This window comes from Mesoplodon mirus (genome assembly GCF_964341445.2).
Source record: "Mesoplodon mirus genome assembly, chromosome: 7".
NCBI lineage: Eukaryota > Metazoa > Chordata > Mammalia > Artiodactyla > Ziphiidae > Mesoplodon > Mesoplodon mirus.
In genome coordinates this window covers 8,590,994-8,613,699 of record NC_138983.1, presented here as the reverse complement: position 1 = coordinate 8,613,699, position 22,706 = coordinate 8,590,994, and the positions used below count along the sequence as shown (strand labels likewise).

At 54.5% G+C, this 22,706-nt stretch overlaps 1 protein-coding gene across 7 annotated transcripts; it reads left to right on the top strand.

Moving 5' to 3' along the window:
• The first annotated feature begins 1,708 nt into the window (after positions 1 to 1,708).
• On the top strand, positions 1,709 to 17,383 carry SPINDOC (spindlin interactor and repressor of chromatin binding). Of its 7 annotated transcripts, none has more exons than XM_082629594.1 (7): positions 1,709 to 2,085; positions 2,331 to 2,420; positions 5,403 to 5,732; positions 5,811 to 5,960; positions 6,111 to 6,263; positions 6,402 to 6,602; positions 17,361 to 17,383. In XM_082629594.1, exons 1-7 carry the CDS (start codon positions 1,959 to 1,961, stop codon positions 17,366 to 17,368), a joined length of 1,059 nt encoding a protein of 352 aa, XP_082485720.1. In that variant the 5' UTR covers positions 1,709 to 1,958; the 3' UTR covers positions 17,369 to 17,383. The 7 variants fall into 7 exon arrangements, with proteins under 7 accessions (XP_082485720.1, XP_082485715.1, XP_082485718.1 ...); XM_082629589.1 differs by lacking the exon at positions 17,361 to 17,383 and adding an exon at positions 13,083 to 13,882 and having other exon boundaries at positions 6,111 to 6,248; XM_082629592.1 differs by lacking the exon at positions 17,361 to 17,383 and adding an exon at positions 13,121 to 13,882.
• Positions 17,384 to 22,706: the final 5,323 nt, after the last annotated feature.

Here is a 22,706-nt window from a genome sequence, read left to right as displayed (position 1 = left end):
AGCTCTCCCTGAGGATGTGGCGGATGACCTGCAGCGTGATAGGACAGAAGAAAAGCCTCCGTGGATCCCCAAGGTGGCCTTCCCAGAACGTGAAAACGAATGGATCGTGGAGAGCATACATAGCAGTGATGCTGATGACGATTCACGTAGGGAACAACTCTCAGAATGCATGGTGGAGAGCATACATAACAGCGTTGCTGATGACGATTCACGTAGCGAACAACTCTCAGCTCTCCCTGAGGATGTGGCGGATGACCTGCAGCGTGATAGGACAGAAGAAAAGCCTCCGTGGATCCCCAAGGTGGCCTTCCCAGAACGTGAAAACGAATGGATCGTGGAGAGCATACATAGCAGCGATTTTGATGACGATTCAGTATCGACTTTGGATAGCATTTGTGGCCGCGATAAGGAAAAGGATACAGGTCTCCCTGAGGATGTGGCGGATGACCTGCACCGTGATAGGACAGAAGAAAAGCCTCCGTGGAAAATCAAGGTGGCCTTCACAGAACGTGAAAACAAATGGATCGTGGAGAGCATACATAGCAGCGATGCTGATGATCATTCACTTAGGGAACAACTCTCAGAATGCATGGTGGAGAGCATACATAGCAGTGATGCTGATGACGATTCACGTAGCGAACAACTCTCAGAATCGACTTTGGATAACATTTGTGGCTGTGATAAGGAAAAGGATACAGATGACGACGTTTGTGACAAAGAGAGCAACATGTGGATGATGTCAAGATATTCTCTGTCCCCCTTCTGGAGAGAACTTTTTGAGGAATTCCTTTCTGCTGAAGAGGAAGCCCAGGAAGAGGAAGCATGAACGTGGAGGGCTGGGGGTGAAAAGGTTCTGGTCTCACTCCTGTAAAGGCCTGGACCTGGAGCCCAGGAGCGTCATCTGAACCAAGATCGGGAGCGACATCACTTCTAGTCTCCTGAGGCCTCTTCATTTAATAAAAGCTCGGTTGTTTCATTGGGCAGATTGAGTATTAGTTTTAGCTACAGTTTTATCTATTATTTATATATCTATGTTCTATATGTTCAATATGTATCTATATATTTGACGTTTATGTTTTTTAATTAAATTATATTATCTATCAAAAAAAAAAAATGTAAATCACAACCCTCGGGGTGGTTTACGCGCGCCCACGACACTCCACTTGGCTCTTCATCTTTCCATTCCCTTGTCCAGAAGGCTCCACAATGTTTTTTGAAATAAAGGATGAAATTGTCTAAGAAAACAGATAACGTACCCAAGATCACAGAGCTAGCGAATCGGAAGGAATTCATTCTCTACTCTTCCCACGCCAAGGCGCTTTCCGCTCCCCCACCGGTTCTTTTCGCGCCCCGGACATCCTCTGGCGGAGGAAGACTTGTTCAGGGAAAGGCAAGAGAGACCCCGCTCAAAATCCTGCGGCACTTGGTAGCGCTCTTCGTGCCAGCCAACGTGCCCGACTGGCGTCTCAATGAAGGGCGACCCGCCAGGCTCGGCCGGCCGGCTCAGGACGCTCCCGGCTCGGGGGAGCTCAGGGTCCTCTCCCGCGGGCCCAAGACCCCCACCTCCGCGCCGGGGAACAGCCGGAAGCAAGCTGCCCTGCCCGCCCCCTGCGGGTCGCGGGGTTTCTAACGGAGCCGCGTGCCCGGGGCGGGGCCACGCGCGATTGGCCGCTCGGAGTTGGGGGCGGGCCCGCAGCGGGCCGGCCGGGAGGGCGCCGACAATGAGCCTCCATAAAAGGGAGCGGCGGGGGTCTAGAGCCCAGGATTGAGCCCTCCCCCCCGGGGTCCCGACGCCCTAGGTATCGGGGAGGCCCAGACGCGCCCGTCGCAGGCCGGGCCGGCGAGCGGCGGGCGGCGGGGAGGGGCCTGCACGGGGCGGGAGGCGGCCGCCGGCTTGCGCTCAGGCCTGCGCGCCAGTCCTCCGGCGTCCGGTCACTGAGAGCCCCCCCGGCCGCGCCATGGCCCTGAAGGCCGAGGGCGCCGCGCTCGACTGCTTCGAGGTGACCCTCAAATGCGAGGAAGGGGAGGACGACGAGGAGGCCATGGTGGTGGCCGTAATCCCGCGGCCCGAGCCGATGCTTAGAGGTGAGAATGGGAGGGGAATCCCACTTGCGCGTCACGGTCCGGGGCTCGGGCTTCCCCCCACACCAGTCGGGGGTCTGGGTACCCCCTCCCGCACCTCCAGTCTGGGGCTCAAGCGCCCCCACTCCACTCCGGTCTGGTGCCCGGGCGCCCCCTTCCCCCTTGTCTGAGGTACTGGCGCCCTCTTGTTCCACCCCCAGCGGGGTTTGGAATCTCAGGCCTCCCCGAATTCCCCCTCCCCCGCCCAGGGTCTGGAGCCTTCGATCCACGCCCCGCGAGCTCCGGATCTTCCGGTGCCCGAGCGCCCCCTCGCCCGGGCCCAGCACGACGGCTTCGAGGTGACGCTGGCGGGTCCCTCCCCTCCCCCCTCTCCCTCCCCCCCCCCCCCCACCGCGGAGGCAGAGGCAGAGGCAGGCCCAGGGGCCAGGCCGTGTTCTCGGCCGAGGGCCGAGGGCCGAGGGGCGGCAGGGCCTTCACGCCGGAGCTAGCGGCCCCGCACCTTGGTGTCCGGAGCTATTCGGTGGGTGGAGGCAGGCGCCGCTGCAGCCCGCCAAAAGGTGGATTTTAAGGGCGCTCCGTGCAGAAAGCTTTCCTACGCCCCCCTCACCATCCCCGGGCCTTGCACTTGCATAAGCCACAGGTGTCAGATTCTAGCGCTGCAAGGGTGAAAGGGGTTGCATAGGACACCTAGTTTTGGAAAAGGAGTGCTTGCTACGGGCGCCCTCAGCCACTCTAGAAGGGGATTGGCCTCGGGAAGGGGTTTGAGGAGCAGTCTGGGAGCACTCGCTTTCCCCTCCTCCCTCACCGATTTCAACAGTCCTCAGGATCTTGCAAACCGTTAGAAAACAAAGAGCCACCTTAGTGGAAGACACACTATTCATGAAAATGCAAAATCTTTTCATTCCTAGATACCCCGTCCCTCAGGGGGACAGTACCCAAAAGGTTAAGAGCAAGGCCGTTCATTTAGCCTCAGCAGGACATGGTGATGTCTCCCTGCACTGCCTCTCCTTTTTGGAATCAAGAGTGCTATAAAATGAGGGAAATAAAGGCCACTACCTTTCTCAGAGCTTTCAATCCAAAAGAGAGGTTCTTTCTGTACTTCTGCTTACATTTCTCGAGTGCTCAGTGCCAGGCTGTCTCAGTTAACCCTCTCAACAACCCTGCGAGAGCATCCTCCTTCCCCAGAGAAGTGAATTCATTCAACAAGTGTTTGGGGGCACCTCTTATATGTCAGGCACTGTTTTAGGCTGGGCATGCTAATCGCTATAAAGAAAGTCGAAACTCTGCTCTTCTGAAACATATATGTAGATACTAATGACCAGAGATAAATGAAGGTAAATAAATGTATAGCATGTCAGGTGGTTCAGAGAACAGGAAATCAAAGTAAGGAGAAAAGAGTGAGGGTGTTTCATTTGGAATATCAAGTGGTCGGGAAAGCCTTCTCTAATAAGGTGAATTTTGAACACAGACCAAAGGAAGCGAGGGAGAGAACCCTGTAGATAATTGGAGGTTAAGAATTTTCGGCAGAGAGAATAGCAAGTACAAAGGTCCTGAAGCAGAAGCTTCTTGAAAGATTTGGGGTGGGAAAGAAAAACAGACGAATTCAAGGTTTTTGGCTTGAGCGACTGGAAGGATGGACTTCCCATTTGCCGAGATGGGAAGACTGGAGTGCAGGCCTGCGGGAGATGGGGAGTTAAGGTTTGAACATGGCAAGTTTGAGAAGTTTATGACACATTCAAGCACAGATGTCAGATGGTAAGTAAGGCATGTAAATCTAAATTTCCTGGGAGAGTCTGGTTAGAGGTATAGACATGGGAGTTGTCAGCAGGCAGGCACTGGGCTGAGACCATCAGAGGAAGGAGGTAGATAAAGATGGGGTCCCAGGACGGTTGTGGAATGCTCCAGTGATTCCAGTTTGGAGACTGAGTCATTCCTCATCAGACACTGCTGAATGCCACTACATGCCAGGCACTGTGCCGAGTGCTGGAGATACAGTTGTGAAGGATCAAAAATCCATGCTGTCTTGGACCTACAGTGTAATCAGGAGACAAAGGGAACGAGTAGGAAATGAAGCAGTGAGGGGAACAGGGAGCTCAGGTGGGGCAGATGGCAGCTTTCTAAGGGACGGCAGACAAGCCTTGGGTGAGAAGACGACTCTGTTCCAGAGAAGGGACTGGCACGGGTGCCCAAAAAAGAGCCCCAGTGAAGTAAGAGAAGAACCAATAGAAGGTGGTGCCCTGGAGTCCAAGGGACAAAAATCAAGGTGGAAGAAGCCATCTGTCAAAGGACAAAGTTGAAGAGCTGACTGCTGGGTTTAGCACTGGTGACCTTGACAAGAGCTGTTTCGGAGGAGTGGTGGGAAAGAAAGCCCAACTGCAACCAAGGGATTCCTGCCCATGGTCACATGGGAGAGGGGTACAACCCAGCCTTGGAGCTAGACCTTCTGAGACCAAGCCAGTTCTCAGACCCATTTCAAATGCCACCTCTTCCAGGTAGCCCCCAGGTGTTAGGGTCTCCCATATTTGTCTTTCTCTCCATCTTCTCAGGTGGGAGGGAGGTGCAGCGACAAGGGATCAGAAGCCCTGAGCTGCCAGGCTAACGTGGGTCTGAGCCTGCATCCTTTGCTGAGCTGAGAAGGGTTCCCATCCTGTCGGAGCTTATGGTCCACACGCACAGGGAACAGATGCTGTGTCGACCAGTAGGGACGAGCGAGGTCACTGCTGCAAAGGCTTTGGGAGGGGAGGCTATTTCCGACAGGATGGGAGGCCTCTTGAAGAGGCCTCAACAAGTGGAGGAACAGGCATGGATGCCATTCACTGACCCGAGAAGGCTCATTGAGCGTCTCCTCTCCTATGTGCCAGGCCCTGCGGGGACAGAAAGATGACAAAATTTACCATTCTTGTTCTCAAGGAAGTGCTTCGCCGTGGCCTGGTAGTCGCACGTGGATATAATCACCTGCCAGGGGTGGGAGGTCAGGAAGGCTTCACAGGGCTGAGGTTTTGAGCAGGGCCATGAAGGAAGTAGAGGACTTTGCCAGACTGATAGGCTGCCGAGGCCGAAGACAGGCAGGAACGCAGTCTGTTGGAAGTACCTGTTGGGCCTGTGGTCCGAGACTAGATTGAGGTAGCAGGATGCCGAGGCATGTAGGCTGTGTTTATCGTGGCGAGTGCCTCGTGGGCTCCAGGGGAAGGGAGAAAGAGACTCTAGGTGGGAAAGTTCCTTCCCTACATATGCCACCAGGTTTGGGGAATCCTGTTCTCTGTATTGTTGGTTGTGGGCACCTTTACTGACAGTCCCCACCTCCTCCTCTCCCTCCGTAGTGGCCCAGCAGGAGAAGACCCCACCGCCGAGGCCCAGCCTGCTAGAGGCAGGCGGTGATGGCTGTGAGGAGCCCAGGCAGCAGGTGTCTTGGGAGCAGGAGTTCCTGGTGGGGAACAGCCCAGGAGGCAGCGGGCGGGCGCTGTGCATGGTGTGTGGGGCCGAGATCCAGGCCCCCTCGGCGGACACGGCACGCGCCCACATCCTGGAGCAGCACCCTCACACCCTGGACCTGAGTCCTTCCGAGAAGAGCAATATCCTGGAGGCCTGGAGTGAGGGGGTGGCCCTTTTGCAAGACTTCAGGGCAGAGCAGCTGTCCCCACCCCATTCAGGTAGCTGGGCTGGGGGAGGGGTGGAGGGGGAAGGAAAAGTCAGGATTCTTGTTGCTCACTGGCATCTGCCCCCTTCAGACTCGGGCCAGGAGGTCGAAGTGGACCCAGACTCCAACCCGTACCCTGCCGAAATGCCAGCAGAGATTGTCGTTCTCCTCGACTCCGAGGACAAACCCTCCCTCCCTAGAAGGAGCCGGCCCAGGGGACTCCGCCCTCTGGAGCTTCCTGGTCAGTCATCCCAAAGCCTCAGAGGCTGAGTTGCGGGGAGGGGAAGCATGGGCCCTGCCATTTGAGTGGAGAGAGGCTGCTGGGCAGGTACCTTCAGCAGCCCTGTGGTTACGGCAATCAGGCCTCTTAAAAAGGTCTTATCTTTTGCAGCGGCCCCTGTCCCAGAGCCGGTAAGCAAGAAGCCACGTGGTCAGAGATGGAAGGAGCCCCCTGGGGAGGAGCCGGTCAGAAAGAAAAGAGGCAGACCCATGACCAAAACCCTGGACCTGGACCCAGACCCGGACCCAGGTGAAGGCGAGGAAGGTGTGGGTTCCAGGAGGAAAGCTAGGACCCTGGCGGGGTGGGGGGATGTGTAGCAGAGGGCACCTGCACCTCAGCTGAGGCCATGGGCTCAGCCCTTGGGAGTCTGACCTCACAGTTCCATCCTGTCCTCTGTTCCAGGTGCCCCCTCACCCGACTCACCCACCGAGACTTTTGCGGCTCCCGCCGAGGTCCGGCACTTCACCGACGGCAGCTTCCCCGCTGGCTTTGTCCTCCAGCTCTTCTCCCACACCCAGCTCAGGGCCTCAGACAGCAAGGACTCGCCCAAAGAGGGGAGAGTGGCAGAAGGAGGTCTTCTGCAGCCAGAAAGCCCCTCCCCAGGTGAGCTCCTGAGAGGGGATGACAAGTGCGGGGTCAGGAAGGCCGCATCCCTGGGGTCTGGCCTCCATGAGGCTGCTTGGCAGCAGAGCCCAGGGTAGAGGTGGCTGGTGCTCCAGTCCCCTGGGAGAGGGGCCGAGGGCAGGTGGATTTAAATACAGCGGCCAGCCAGAGAGCTGAGTTTTTTGCGAGCTCCTTGGCAGTGTCCTGGCTGGTTGTTAGGTTGGGTTAGGCCAGTGCTCCCCAAAGCCCGACACCCATCACCACAGTTAAGGTTGATTGATTCCAGCTGGAGCCTGAGGTGCCCACCTTGGCCCTGGTGGACCAGGGGCCTAAATGGGACCGATAGCAGAATAGAAGGGGCGAACACTCAGCAGACACCTCAGCTCAGTTTACGTCTAATAATAGCAGTAAGCGCTTGTGTTTTTATCATGTTCTCTGATTTTAAGAAACTTTGATATGCAGCTCATCTGGCCCTTATAAAAGTATCTTTTCCAGATGGACCGACTGAGTCTCAGAGAGATGGTTCCTCCTCTACGGTCCTTGTATTCATTTCCTGAGACTGCCGAAACAAACTACCACAAACTTCGTGGCTTACAACAACACAGATATACTACTTTTTAGTCCCGGAGGTCAGAGGACTGGAACAGGTCTCACTGGGCTACAATCAGGGTGTCAGCAGGGCTGAGTTTCTTTCTGGCTCCTAAAGGAGGAAGTCTTGCCTCTTCCAGCTTCTAGCAGCCGCCTGTATTCCTTGGCTTGTGCCCTCCTTCCATCTTCAAAGCAGGCCATGGCCAGTGCAGTCTTTCTCAGGATGCCATTTTTGGGTCTGACTCTTCTGCCTTCTCCTTCCCCTTTAAAGACCCTTGTGATTACACTGAGCCCACCCAGATCATCCAGATCTCTATTTTATTTTAAAGTTGGCTGATTAACAATGTCAGTTCCATCTGTAGTCTTAATTCTCCGTTGCCGTGTAAGATACCGTATTCACAGGTCCTGGGGATTAGGACTTGAACATCTTTGAAGGACCAGTACACTGCTACCACAGTCACGTAACCTAGCAGTAGCAGAAATGAGATGAGACTGTCCTGTGTTCCAGCAGGGCAGGGCTGAGCCTGGTTCCTCTCTCTCTTTATCTTGCCAGGCCAGGCCCTGCTTGCAGCATCTTAGACGCAAAAAATGGTTTGTTTTTTTTTGTTTTTTTTTTTTTGGCTGTGTTGGATCGTCGTTGCTGCGCACGGGCTTTCTCTAGTTGTGGCGAGCGGGGGCTACTCTTCATTGCGGTGCGCAGGCTTCTCATTGCGGTGGCTTCTCTTGTTGCAGAGCATGGGCTCTAGGCGCGCAGGCTTCAGTAGTTGTGGCTCACGGGCTCAGTAGTTGTGGCTCGCGGGCTCTAGAGCGCAGGCTCAGTAATTGTGATGCACAGGCCTAGTTGCTCCGTGGCGTGTGGAATCTTCCCGGACCAGGGCTCGAACCCACGTCCCCTGCATTGTCAGGCAGACTCTTAACCACTGTGCCACCAGGGAAGCCCCAGAAAGTGGTTCTTGAAGGAGTGAATGTGTGACACACAGAGTGCCTCGTCCCGCCTGCCTGAAATGGGCGTTTGGAGTTGGAGCCCTGAGAAAGATGGCACATGGGGTGCTGGAGGCGCCCCAGAGCAGGGCTCTCAGAAAGGAGGTGTACTTTTTGCCTAAAGAAAAAGGCAAACCTGTCACTTCAGCCCACATCACTCAGTGGTGACCACTGTCAAAAATTTGGCTTGCGTCCTTCAGACCTTTTACAAAGCTCTGTGTGCACGTCTCTGCACGTGTGCTTTCATCTATTTATTTTTTACCACTTTTTCTAGTCTGGAGGCAGGCCTCACCCCTGTGAGGTTTTAACTGTCTCAGGATTCAGCTTGAGTCACCTTCCCGTCCTGCTTCCCCAGGACCGTGCTCTGCCTGGACTTGAGTGTTTCCCAGGCCCCCTCGTATTGTCAGTGGACCCCTGCTCTAAATGGCTGATCTCTTCCACTGGCTGATGAGTCTTCTGGTTTCATTCTTGAAAGTGGGGCCTTTATTTTGACCCCTGGAGTACCCTGTGCCCAAACCCCACCTGTGTGGAGTGACCAGTAGGTGAGAAGGGCATCCTTGAGATCTCAGATTTATTTGGGGTGAGTGGGCAAAGCCTGAGATTTGGGGTTCAGCAAGCTGATTGAATGATGTGAGAGGGATGGAGGGGGCTGAGAGGTGTTCCCGGCAGAGGAACCTAGGGAGGTTGGAGACAGTCCAGAAACTGCAGGAGGTACTAAGTGACACAGCAGCAAGTGTTCCTGCAGCCCAGCTATGGGAAATGACAGGAGTGCCATAGCCTTTGTCCCCACGAAACTCACAGTCTGCCTAAGGGTACAAGTCAGCAAATAGAGAATAGTGTGGTGCCCACGATGGTTCTGTGCAGAGCACAGGCTCCAGACCAGTGGTTTCAGGTTGGTTTGGGGTTTTAAGTACCCAAAGCTCAGATTTCTCAGAAACCTGTAAGGCTTCAACCAGAATGTCTCTACTTTGAGTTGTTTTCTTCATTGAAGCTCTCCAAAGATCTTATTTGAGTAAAGATCCTACCACTTTAAATCGAGGATATAAAAGTTGGGGGGCGGGGAGTCACTGTGGTCAGGTCAGCTGACCTGATGGATATGTGTGTCAAGCAGTCAGGGACGACTTGGCTGGACTTCCAGGGACCTCCCAGGCTGAAGGTGGGGAAGGAGTCCCGGCCAGGAGAGGAGATGAGCCCTGAGGGCCCACTCGGAGACAGTGGAAAAAAGCCTCCTGCTGGGGGGTGTGTGTGTGCAGATAGTGAAAAAAAGCCTCTTTGTCCTGCTGGTGTGTGTGTGTGTGTGTCAGCACCTAGAACAGGACCTGGTTTGTGTGTGTGTGTGTGTGTGAGCACCTAGAACAGGGCCTCTGTGTGTGCGTGTGTGTGTGTGTGTGTGTCAGCACCTAGAACAGGACCTGGTGTGTGTGTGTGAGCACCTAGAACAGGGCCTGTGTGTGTGTGTGTGTGTGTGTGTGTGAGCACCTAGAACAGGGCCTCTGTGTGTGTGTGTGTGTGTGTGTGTGTGTGTGTGTGTGAGCACCTAGAGCAGGGCCTGGCAGCAAGAAAGCCCTCAGGGAAGATTTTTTGACAGATGAGTGGATGGCGGCTGCCTTCACTTGTCATTCTGGTGGTGACATTTCCAGAGTCTCTGCTCAGAGACAAGCCTTAGTGAGAAACGAGAGAAGTGGGCCCCAGCCACCCCCTGGAGAAGGTGTACACATTTACACACACATGCACAAGTGTGGAGGAAGGGGAGAGGGATGAAGCTGGGGAAGCAGACCAGTTTGGGCCAGGAGAGAAGTAGAGGTGGTTCTGGGGTTGGGGTGCTGCAGCTTGTCCCAGGGACAGAGAAGTTCTCTTGGCTTGCTCTCTGATGGCCTGGGGCTCTGCTCATGCACTGCTTCTGAAAGAAGATCTCTCTACCGCACCTCAGGCCTCGCTCTCCTGAAACTCCCCTCCCCACCACCCACCCCTTTGCCCTCCCTGCTATCAGGAAGAATTGGCACTTAATTCCAATGTACTGAGTTCTTTTAATGTATTTTTTCCTGAAATCCACAGGGCCACCTTATAAAGGATTTTTTTTTTTTTTGCTGTACACGGGCCTCTCACTGTTGTGGTCTCTCCCGTTGCGGAGCACAGGCTCCAGATGCGCAGGCTCAGCGGCCATGGCTCACAGGCCCAGCCGCTCCACGGCATGTGGGATCTTCCCGGACCGGGGCACGAACCCATGTTCCCTGCATCGGCAGGCGGACTCTCAACCACTGCGCCACCAGGGAAGCCCTAAAGGATTATTATGTCCACTTTACAGAAGAGGAAACTGAGCCTTGGGCAGGTGTGTTTCTCCCATGCGGCACCCCGCCTGCAGTGAGGGCCAGGAATCAATTCTCCGTCAGACCAGGAGCTGTTCTTTTCTCTGGGTCTTCCCCATCAGCCTACGCAAAGCTGTTGTTTCTCCCTTCTTGACCCCTCTTCCTGTCGTAGCCACTGTCCCATTTATCCCCAAGCCTTTTCAGCAAAGCTGGAGAGCTCTTCTATATTGTCTCCAGTCTGTCTCTAGAAGCCACTTGAATCAAACTCATGCTCACCACCTGACACCAAAATGGCTTTTTTGGCAACATTGCCGTTGACTTCATAAAGTTAGATCTGGTGGTCAGTTCTCAGTCCTTATCTTTCCTGACCTGGCAAAAACAAGGAACCCCTCCCTCCTTCCCTCCTTCCTGGAGACTCTTTCTGCCCTTGGCCTCTCAGGCAGCAGCATGCCTGGGTTGCACCTGCCTCTCTTGCTTGTTCTTTCCTAGCTCCCCAAGTGGGATCCTATGTTTATTTTTCTTCCCATTTCTAGAAGATATGCTCCTTTGGGTCAGGATGTTTGCCTGTTTCATTTACTGTAATATCCCCAGTGCCCAGCACAGAATAGATGCTCCTTCTGTATTTGCTGGATGAATGAATGACCCAACTGTGGGTCAGGATCTGCACTCACGCCCTGGGTGATCCCTTCCAGGCTCACAGCTTGAAGGACAGTTCTTGTGCTCACAGTCCCGCCTTTCTCCTCCACCCCAGACCTCTCCCTTCGGTTCCAGCCTCTCTCTTACCCATATGACGTGTCTGATTGGTTGCCTAAAAGATCCCCCAAACTCGGAGTTTCTGACGGCGTTTCTGAACGGAACCCCCAGTCTCCTCCCTTCACCTCCAGCCACTCTATTTGCCCCCAGTCTTCCCTTCCCCAGGGAGCTGGCAGCCCCGTTCTTCAGTTTGCTTGGACCAAACCCTCAGTCATCTTCTGTCTCTCTCAGACCCCACATCCGTCCATCAGCAAATCCTGTTAGCCCCACCTCCAAGATGCTCAGAATTGACCCCCCTCTCACTACCCCTACTGCTGCTACTTTCATCCAAGCTTCCTTAACAACCTTTGAACTTGTCTCCTAGCTTCTGATCTTTGCCCTCTGTGCCAGAGCCCCTGTTGAAACACAAGTGGAATCCTGGCACTGCTCTGCTCAGAGCCCTCCAGCACCGTCGCTGTCGCACTTCAGATAAAAGTCAGAGTCCTCGTGGAGACCGGTGGTCCTCAAACCAGAATCTTCACCTCTCCTGCCCACCAGGGCATCTGCATTTGCTCTTCCTCCCGTCAGGAACGCTGTTCCCCAGCTAGACACGCCGCTGACTCCTTGCTTCCTGCATGTTTTGCTCACACATCAGCTCTGTGAGGCCCTCCCTGCTACCCCGTCCCCTTCCCTGGTGTACTTTTTTACTTTGCTTCTGTCTGTATATATTACATTGCATTCTTGCTTTGTTCATCCTGTTTATTGGCTCTCACCACTGGAATGTAAATTCCAGGAAGGCCACTTGGCCTGCTCCACGTTCTGGGGAACCCCCAGCAACTGGACTAGTGTTGGGCACAGTATAGTTGCCCGGTAAGTTATTGTTGAATTAAGGAGCCAGTGAGTAGGCTCCACCTGCCCTCAAGGAGCTTAGAGTTTGTCAGGGAGACAAACCAGCTCATGTGACTACAAAGCAGAGTTTGTTCGGTCGCACGACCCCGTGGCCGCCGTTGAGTCATTTTAAATCTCGGCAAACAGTACAGCAAAATTGTACCTGTTTTCTCTGCCAGATTTTAAATCACTGGGTCTCTAGAAACAGTGCAGAAGAAAACCACAAATAATACAGACACCGCAGCAGTTACAATCACCGTTTTCTGGCTTTGTTTTTTGATGTAACTTTTGCACATGCCCATGCCGAACCGGACATTTTGGTACCTGAACGGTGGCTGTCAGCAGTTCATGTTCCCCTGTCTTAAGGCCTGGTTTTGCCCATTGTGAGTAGCTTCTCCATGCTGCTAAGGTGGACATCTGACCCCTGTGTGGTAGGTATTGACTCGGGAGATGAAGAGCCTGGTTGAGGTTCCAAAGCAGAGTTGGACGTTAACCCAGGACTCTCCGTCCAGTGCTCTCTCCTCCACCCTGCATATTCACCTGGGAGCTCCTTTGTGGGCACAGTCATGTCTTTTTCTGCTTTGGGGTGTTCCCCACCCCACCACCTCTGCCCACACAAGGCAGAACCCATCAGGCTAGGGTGCCCAGTAAGTTCTAGATGAGACAGAGTCAGCTGAAGGTAGTTGAGGGGAGCAGAGTACAGCACTAAGCATCCGTGTGCCAGAATACATGAGGGAGGAGGGTTGCAGAGGACCTGCGCTGATGCCTGCGGAGGCGTGATGCCCTTGTGGTTGGTGCTGGTCCTTGGATGAACTAGGAGCACAACCTCCCACTGTCCCCGGGCTTCTCCTCAGACCACAGGTCCTGGGCTGTGGAATTGAAGGCCAGGAAATGGGGGTGTGGTTTACAGAGACCCTCGGGGGACATCCTCAAGGTAGATTGTCTGGAGGACCCTGACTCTCTCTCTGCTCCCATCCTTGCCCAGCTCCCCCTCCGGGGCTTCGCGGGACACTGGATCTCCAGGTTATCCGCGTGCGGCTGGAGGAGCCCCCGGCAGTCAGCCTCCTGCAAGACTGGTCCAAGCATCCCCAGGGCACCAAGGGTGTGGGAGCAGGTGACAGCCCAGACTGGCCTGCGGTTCTGTCGGAATCCAGCACCGTCGGGGGGCAGCCAGAGGCAGGGAGTGGCCTGTAGGTTCTTGCTTTTCAGGGCAGGGAGAGGAGGCATTGTCCGCCTTCGGCTTATCACTCAGAGCTGCCCAGCTCGGCCACCTGATGGAGAGAGTAAAACTAGGTGCCAAGGCAGGATGGAGGAGAGGAAGGTGGGTAGCATCCGCTATGACTCGGGGACGCTGGAAAAGTCTCCCCAAGGTGAGGCGTGAGGCCAGGCCCTGAGGGGGACGGGGGTGCCGAGGGCTGTCGCTCGGTAGGGCATTGGGCCTATGGAGAACACCCACCCGATCCTTTTGCTGACCCAGACCTCTCTGTCCCCCTGACCTCCTCCCACCTTCTCAGCCCCCCACCATTCTCCCTTGGCACAGTGCCTTACGCAAGAGGTGGTCGTGACGGTGTTGAACTGAGTCCCACTACCTCGGGGGACGCCTCTCCTCCCCCACCCGTTTTGGCTCCTAAACCAGGAGGCCTCCATTACCTCTTCTTCCTGCTCCATCCCTGCAGGTAGCTGAAGCAGCCTACCTGGGGGCTCCGTCACTCACACTCTCCTCTTCACCCCTTTTCCTGTTGTATATATCTCCTTTGTTGACAATAAATTATTTTTTTTTATTAAGAGAGTTCCGTCTGGGCCATCATTGGGGGAAGGGGTTTGCTAGCAGGATATCTGGCCTCCTGGAGCGACCTTGAGGAGGGCTAAGAGATGGTTCTGGGTGTGAGCCAGAAAGCTGCTGCCCCAGAGGCTGGAACAGGGTCAGGGCAGGCTTTGTTCGGCCAGCAGACTGAGGCTGAGTCAGTTAGCAGGGCACCTCGCCCCCTCCCCTTACCCGTGCCCTCCACATGGGGTCAGAAACACCTTTAACATGTACCTTCTGACTCACTTGGTAAGCCTTTGTAATTACTCACTTTGTAATGACCTTTACAGAGTGCCCTGGCTGTGGCCAGCGTGCAGGGGAAGAGAAGCCTCCCCTCCCACTGCTCCAGGAAAGGAAGGCAGGCGGTGGGGTCCTGAACGCCCCCAACCTTTCAGCGCTGAACACTCAGCCTCATGGTCTGCCCGCCCTTTCCTTGGCTTAATTACACCAAGCCTTTGGCTGGTTTTCCTGTCCCCCGGACTCGGAGATGGGTCCACTTGGATCTCTTCACCAGATTCCTAACCCCTTATCCTCCTAAATTAACTGTCAACAGCCAAATCTGTGTAGGGTTGTGTTTTTCCTCTTTGGTGAAGGGGGCTCTCGAGAGGCACAGAGGGCTCTCATATCCCAAACTTCACTGTCCTGTTCAGAATCCAGGGGTGAGTGAGGTAAATAGGGCCATCCACCCTCTGCACCTGGACTGCCCCACTGCCCCTGATGGATCCCGCGCAGCCGGGGAGAGGCGGGGCAGAGGCAGGGCTCACAGGGCAGTTGTTCCTGTGTGACACCAACCCCATCAGGTTTTGAGACTGACCAGAGAGCTGGTCCCTAAATAAGGAAGGGTCTGGGCTTGAGCACGCTGTGCTGTGTGCCTGTCTGAGCGGGTGTCACCCGTGGGCTCAGCCAGGTGTGAGTGATCTCAGCGTGGTTGACTCATGGGAAGTGGTCCTTTCTCCCCATCTGACGAGCTCGGGAGAAAGAGCCCAGGGACATCTGGGGCCCTCTTCCAGGGGAGACCAGAAGATTTGTGGTGTGGTGGGGGGAAAGAGGGCAAGGATTCAGGACCCCTTGTGTCTAGGGCGGCTGCACCAGCACGTGATGTCAGGGGGCCATAGAACTCCCCTGTATCTCTACCACCATTTCTGCAAATTGGCAAAACTTGCATCCTTCCTAATAGGAAGAAATAGGTAATGCTGAAAGTTTGGCTCTGAAACACAGACTATGAATTGTCACAGGTGGTCGCTGTCCGTCCTTTCAATCGTGTGACTGTGTTTACATTTATGCCAATGTGCTTTTAAAACAATGTGGGTGTTGACAGTTGGGAGAACTTATATAAAAGCTCATTGTGCAATTGTGAAGCTAAATACACCTTCGCGGCTGTTAATTATGATTGAAGGTTTGGCCCGCTAGACTGTGAGCTCCTTCTGGGCAAGGGCTGGACTGCGTTGACTTCACTTTCCTAGCTCCCTGCATAGGGTCTGGTGCATAGTAGGTGCTTAATAAATGTTTGTCTGGTGCCCTCTTAGTGTGTATTCCTATGCGACGTTTTTGCAGTGCAGGCTGGTCCCTGCAGTGTGGTCCTCTGCACGAGGTGGCTGCCATGGTGACTGCTGGTGACGTGGTTGTTCCATGGCTTAAGCCCCACATCCTGGGTGGCAGGGATCTGCCCAGCCTCAGCCAGGACCCCAGGGACTCCATGAGCATGTGTGGCTGGGAGCTGCCTGTGGGCATCTCTGGGCTTCCAGGGAGAGGCGGAGAGAGTGGAGCCCGGGGCGTGGCTCCACCCAGAGTGCAGAAGGGAGTTTCTGAACATAGGTGAAGGATTGCTTGGGGTCCGCCACCTGGGCCAGAGCCACAGTCCTAGAGCCTGTGACACCAATCAAACCTCCTTTGCAAATATCAGCGACCCGAGTGGCTGATGGTGGTGACGTTTTCCAGGTGTGATGCTGAAGTCCAGCCACGACCAAGTGAAGGAGCGGGGGGAAGAGGATGCCGCCGCCCGACCCCTGAGCCGTACCCCCGCCCCTAGTCCCCAGTACTCCTTTGTGCTCTGAAGGCGGCCACCTGCCACCCTTCACAACTGCCCTCCTTGTGGTCCAGTCAGGGAGCTCTTTTTGGAGACCAGTAACAGCCCTGAGGGCAAAGCCAGTCCGAGACCAGGGAAGAAGCAGCCCCTTCCCTCCTTGAAGAGAAACTGCAGTGTGTACGGCCGTGGTTGGAAAGGGGGGAGGGTCACTGGCTGGGCCCCCAAGCAGCGCCCAGTCCTGTCACTGCTCTGGTCCGGACTCCGCGTCTCCTCCAACCCACTCTCCCTTTCCAGGGGCCCCCCACCCCCACACACACAGCCAGGCTGCAGAGTGGCTGGAATGAGGCTGCCTTCAGGGCCCTTTGTGAAGTCCTGCACAGCCCTGAGGTGTGGAGGAGGCTGGGGGCTGGGGTGGGAGAGTGTCTCTGAGGGGACTGCAGCCTCTGCGTCTGTCCCCACGGAGGGTCTTTTGGGAAGGGGGCACCCAGCTGACCTCCCCAAGGCAGGATGGAGGCTGCTGCTTGCAGGTGTGACAGGTAAGGTGACTCCACAGCACACCAGTGTGTCTGTTTCCCACCTTCCCGGAACCAGGTGCCTTCATATCACCGAATCTGGCCAGTCCCTTCCTTCCCTCGAGCAAATAGCCTCACTCTGTGGACAGAGTGCACCACGAGAAAGGAAGAGAAAGGAAACAGAGCCACCTTTTTGGCCTCCCTAACACCAACAGCAAAGCCTCAGGTCTCCTCAGGCCCTGCATCTAGGAGGCCCGGGGCAGCAGGGGCTGGGACAAGCACCCTGCAGGGTCAGCTCGCACAGCCGTGGATGAAGGCCTCTGGGCAGCCACGGTGCTGGGAGCTGTGGGGTGCAGACGGGACACCTGCCCTGGTCTCCACTGTGGGTCACCCGACCTTGTGCCCATGATACAGGTGAGGAAACCGAGGCACCTTGAGCTGCACGTGATACCTTGCCTGCCATCCCAGAGCGGCTAAAGGAGCAGAACCTGGCTGAGCCCAGGTCCGTCTGACTGCAGAGCTGCTGTCTCTGGCATGCCATGGCCTGTTTGTGCTTTAGGAAGACCCTGACACACCTTCCCTCCAGAGCCTGGGGACCCATGGTGGGTTCAGGGGTTGGGGCTGGAGTGGACACAGATGGTAGTCAGGAAGCTCATTCGAGACAACAAGCGCTCACACCTCCTTTGCTCAGGAGCATGATAGTGGTGCCCAGTGCCCCTGCCTTGCCAACTTCCAGAGCCCTCCAGGGCCTGGCCCCTGCTGGGATCATGCCCTGTGCCTGGCAGTACCCGCTGGAGGGGCTCACAGCAATGTGGAGGGGTGCTCATCACACCTGTCTCAGGTGATGATGTCTGGGAACCAAGCTGAGGGTTTTGAGGATGTAGGGAGTCCTGTTCCTCACTTGCCTCTTTCTCCTGAAAGGCTTCTGAGCCCCTGGTGGGTCCCGCCTGCTGGCCCTGGCCTCCCTCAGCGACCTCTGACCCTGGCTCAGGCTGGACTTGGTACTTGGAGGCTACAAAAGCAGTGCCAGGTATGATGATGTCCACATGAGCTTGGGCTGCCCTAGGGGACAGGGCAGAGGGAGGGGCTTCTCCTTTCCAGACCCTGCCCTGTCCCTTCACTCCCTCTCCTTGACCCGACCACTTGCCCACCATGGCACCCACATCTTCCTGGGTGAGCAACTGCCTCAGAGAGACTAATCCATGGCCCTCCAAGGTTAAGGTCACTGTGCTGTTCAAAGCTCAGGCTCAAGGGGCCACGCAGACCCGGGCTCACAGCTGCCAGCTGGATGAGAGGCATTCACGGTTCAGGTGTTCTGAATATAGCTGTGAACGAGAGAGAGAGCACCCCAGCTCTCCCCACACGCCCATTCCAGGGGAGGTAGACGGCAAACTAGGAGCTTCTCAGTGTGTCCAGCAGGCAAGAGCACTGGGCGTGATGGAAGGGCACTATTCTTTTTTCTTTTCTTTCTCTTTTGATCATGGACATTTTTTTTTCCCCACACTGCACGACTTGTGAGATCTTAGTTCCCCGACCAGGGATCAAACCCTCGGCAGTAAAAACACGGAGTCCTAACCACTGGACTGCCAGGGAATTCCCAATGGTGGACATTTTCAAACACACCCAAAAGAAGAGAGACAGAGAGAGAGAGAGGAACAGTGAACCCTGATGTATCCCAGCTTCAACAAATATGGCCAATTTTGGTTTATCTTTATCTCCCCACATCTCCTTCCCTTCTGGATTATTTAAAAGCAAATCCCAGACATTGTATCAGTTCATCTGCAGATAGGTCTGCTTGTATCTCTAGGAAATTCAGACTTTTGAGTAAAATATATATCACACTTTAAAGACTAATAATTCCTTAATGTCATTTAATATCCACACAGTGTTCACATCCCCCAATTGGTCCATGAATATCTTTTTAAAAAAAACCTTCTTTTTTTTTTTGCAGTACGCAGGCCTCTCACTGCTGCGGCCTCTCCCGCAGAGCACAGGCTCCAGACGCGCAGGCTCAGCGACCATGGCTCACGGACCCAGCCGCTCCACGGCATGTGGGATCTTCCCGGACCGGGGCACAAACCCGCGTCCCCCACATCGGCAGGCGGACTCCCAACCACTGCGCCACCAGGGAAGCCCAACCTGTTTTTAATTGTGGGAAAATACACATAACATGAAATTTACCATTTTCAAGTGTCCAGTTTAATAGTAAGTACATTCACACTGTTGCACAACCGATCTCCAGAACTCTGCCATGAATCTTTTTACAACTGATTTCTTTGAATCAGGGTCTAAGTACATTCCACACACTGCATTTGGTTGATGGGTTTCAACCTGTAACAGCCTTTCTTTCCTCTTTTTCCCTATTTCTTTTCTTTTTTCTTAAGAATACAGTGGCTTGTTCTGTGGACAGAATTTCCTCCATTCTGGATTTGGCTGATTGCATTCCCATGATATCTTGGCATGTTCATTCGTCAAGGGATGAGTTGGGGGCTAGAGAGGGCTTCCTCTGGAGACATTTAAGCACAGAGAGAGCCATGCAGTTACATAGGGAAAGGGAGTTCAGGGCAAAGGGGACAAGGAGGACCAAAGTCCTGTGGCTTTCGTTCCCCAGGGATTCACAGACAACCTGCTATGTGCCCAGCACTGTTGGAACCACTAAGGACACCGCCAGGGCCAGAAAATGTCCCTGCTGTCCTTGGGGCTGGGGACCTCAGGCACTGTCCTCCCTAGGGAGGATGGTGAGGTGGTAGGGGAAGTGGAAGTGTTCCCCCAGACACACCTGCTGCCAGCCAGCCAGGAGCAACCATGCAGCTTTGGGTACGCGGGGACATCATCTCAGACACTGATGAGTCATTGGCCGGCCTCCCCCGCCCCTCGTCCTCCAGGAAGCCAGTTACAGCCAGCTGGTACCGACTCCCCTCTGCCAGCTCCAAGTCTGAGGCTGCTCTTGGCCCATCCCCGTGAGATGGGAACTCCTTGAGAGTGGCCGCCTTCATGCCTCCACGGGCTGCTCCTATTTCTGCCAGTCCTTGCAGTCCTTTGCTTCTCCTTGGGGTCTGACTCTGCATCACCTCCTCTAAGAAGCCTTCCTTGCTGCTTCTTCCAGTCCCCATGCTCCCACAGGCCCCAGATCATCCACTTTGGGTATCCCCCTCTGAGCCCCAGTAAAAACTGCCCACTTCTGCTTTCCCCTTTGCCTCCCACCGACGTTGCTTCTGCCAACGTGGCAGCCTGGCTTTCCATCCAGAATGCCCAACCTTCTTAGCGATGGAGGTGGCAGAACTCTGCCTGTAGACAGTGACCCAGTATGGGAATGTGAGTTGATCCAAGTGGCACCTCCTCCCAGGAGAACAGACACTGAAGGTGGCCTCCCTGCCTGATGCCCCTTCCCCTCCCCCTCTCCCCTCCTCCCCCCTTCCCCCTAAGTCGGTATACAGTGACCTCCAAGGGCAGCTGGACTTTCCTGCTGCGCTAGGCACATATGAGCAAGGCTGACAGGAACACTGTCTCCTCCACCCCAGGCACAGTGCCAAGTCATGGGCAAAGAAAGACAAGAGTGACATTGTCACTGGGTTAGGGTTTGGGAGCTTATCTTAGTCTGTCCAGGCTGCCGTCACAAAATACCATAGACTCATGGCTTATAAACAACAGAAATTTATTCCTCATATCTCTAGAGGCTGAGAAGTCCAAGATCAAGGTGCCACCAGATTCAATGTCTGGTGAAAGCCCACTTCCTGGTTCATAGACAGCTGTCTTCTTGCTGTGTCCTCACTCGGTGAAGGGACCAGAGAGCTCTGTGGGGTCTCTTTTATAAGGGTCCTCATCCCATTCATGAGGGCTCTGCCTTCATGCCATAATCATCTCCCAGAGGCGCCACCTCCAAATACCATCACCTCGGGGCATTAGGATTTCCACATATGAATCTTGGGGGGCAGACACACATTCAGTCGACAGCATTATGGAAGACCCCACAGAGAGCAAAGAAGAAGCCTGAGGCCCCAAGTGGGCAAGGGAGTTACCTAATGGCTCACATGACCCATTAGTGACAGAGCTGGGGCCAGGATGGACTCTCTTACATCTGATCCAGTGTTATGCTCTGGGACGTGGGGAAGATATAGTAGAGAGACTTAAAAGAAGCCTCAGGGGGCTTCCCTGGTGGCGCAGTGGTTGAGAATCTGCCTGCCAATGCAGGGGACACGGGTTCGAGCCCTGGTCTGGGAGGATCCCACATGCCGCGGAGCAACTGGGCCCGTGAGCCACAACTACTGAGCCTGCGCATCTGGAGCCTGTGCTCCGCAACGGGAGAGGCCGCGACAGTGAGAGGCCTGCGCACAGCAATGAAGAGTGGCCCCCGCTCGCCACAACTAGAGAAAGCCCTCGCACAGAAACGAAGACCCAACACAGCCAAAAATAAATAAAATTAAAAAAAAAAAAAAAAAAAAAAAGAAGCCTCAGGGAGGCTGGCTAGTCTGCCTCATAATAACAGCAGCCCACACAAAGCGCTGGCTGTCCACCAGGCTCTGTCCTGGCCTGTTTCATGTATCGTCTCATTATAGCCTCACAAATCAGCACTGTGAAGTAGGTACTTTTATTATCCCCATTTAACAGATGGGGAAATTAAGGCAGAGAGACATTAAGAGGCTTACTTAAGCTCACATAGCTGCTAAGGAGCAGCCTGGCAGTAGGGTCTGTGTGTTTGCCCACTACCCTACACAACCCACCTCTCATGGGCGGAGAAGCCCAAAGTTCATTCCCCTGTTCCCACTCTCACTGGCATGGGACCAAGCTTCTCTATGCTTCAATTTCCTTCTGAGAAAAATGAGGGAAATAACAATGCCTCCCACTTGTGAGTGTGAGTATATCCACATAGGATGCAGCTCTCCATGTGGGTTAACCCTGAGAAAAGGGAAGGAGCCTGGGAGTTCCTGTCCTAGTGTAGCTCACATCCTGGTGGAATAATAAACATATTCTATTCCATCAGTTCTAAGATGCACATCTGCCCACACTCTAACATCTCTGAAATGTCCTAAATTCAATATGGTGTATGGTAATGGCGATAAAGTGCATGATGGGGCTTCCCTGGTGGCGCAGTGGCTAAGAATCCACCTGCCAATGCAGGGAACACGGGTTCGAGCCCTGGTCTGGGAAGATCCCACATGCTGCAGAGCAACTAAGCCCGTGTGCCACAACTACTGAGCCTGTGCTCTAGAGCCCGCGAGCCACAACTACTGAGCCCACGTGCCACAACTACTGAAGCCCGTGCACCTAGAGCCCATGCTCCGCAACAAGAGGAGCCACCGCAACGAAAAGCCCACGTGCCACAATGAAGAGTAGTTCCCACTCGCCGCAACTAGAGAAAGCCGGAGCACAGCAATGAAGACCCAACGCAGACAAAAATAAATAAATAAAATAAATAAATTAATTTTTTTTAAAAAAGAATCCACCTGCCAATGCAGGGAACATGGGTTCAAGCCCTGGTCCAGGAAGATGCCACATGCCGCAGAGCAACTAAGCCCGTGCGTCACAACTACTGAGCCTGCACTCTAGAGCCCGCAAGCCACAACTACTGAAGCCTGCGTGCTTAGAGCCCGTGCTCTGCGAGAGAAGCCACTGCAATGAGAAGGCCGCACACCTCAACGAAGAGTAGACCCCAATCACCACAACTAGAGAAAGCCCCTAAGAAGCAACGAAGACCCAATGCAGCCAAAAATAAATAAATAAATTTCTATATTAAAAAGAAAAGAAATCCTGTCCGGGGACTTCCCTGGTGGCACAGTGGATAAGAATCCGCCTACCAATGCAGGGGACATGGGTACGAGCCCTGGACCGAGAAGATCCCACATGCCACGGAACAACTAAGCCCATGTGCCACAACTACTGAGCCTGCGCTCTAGAGCCCGTGAGCCACAACTACTGAGCCTGCATGCCACAACTACTGAAGCCCGCGTGCCTAGAGCCCATGCTCCGCAACAAGAGAAGCCACCACAGTGAGAAGCCCGCGCACCGCAACGAAGAGTAGCCCCCACTCGCTGCAGCTAGAGAAAGCCCATGCGCAGCAACGAAGACCCAACACAGCCAAAAATAAATAAATAAATTTATTTTTTAAAGAAAAAGAAAGAAAGAAATCCTGTCGGCTGTATCTATCACAAATCTGACCAGTTCTCACTACTTCCACCACTGCTGCCTTGCTCCGAGCCATGGTCATCTCTCACTTGAATTGTCATGAAAGCCTCCTTCAGGGTTTCCAGAAGGAAACCCTGCCCTGCC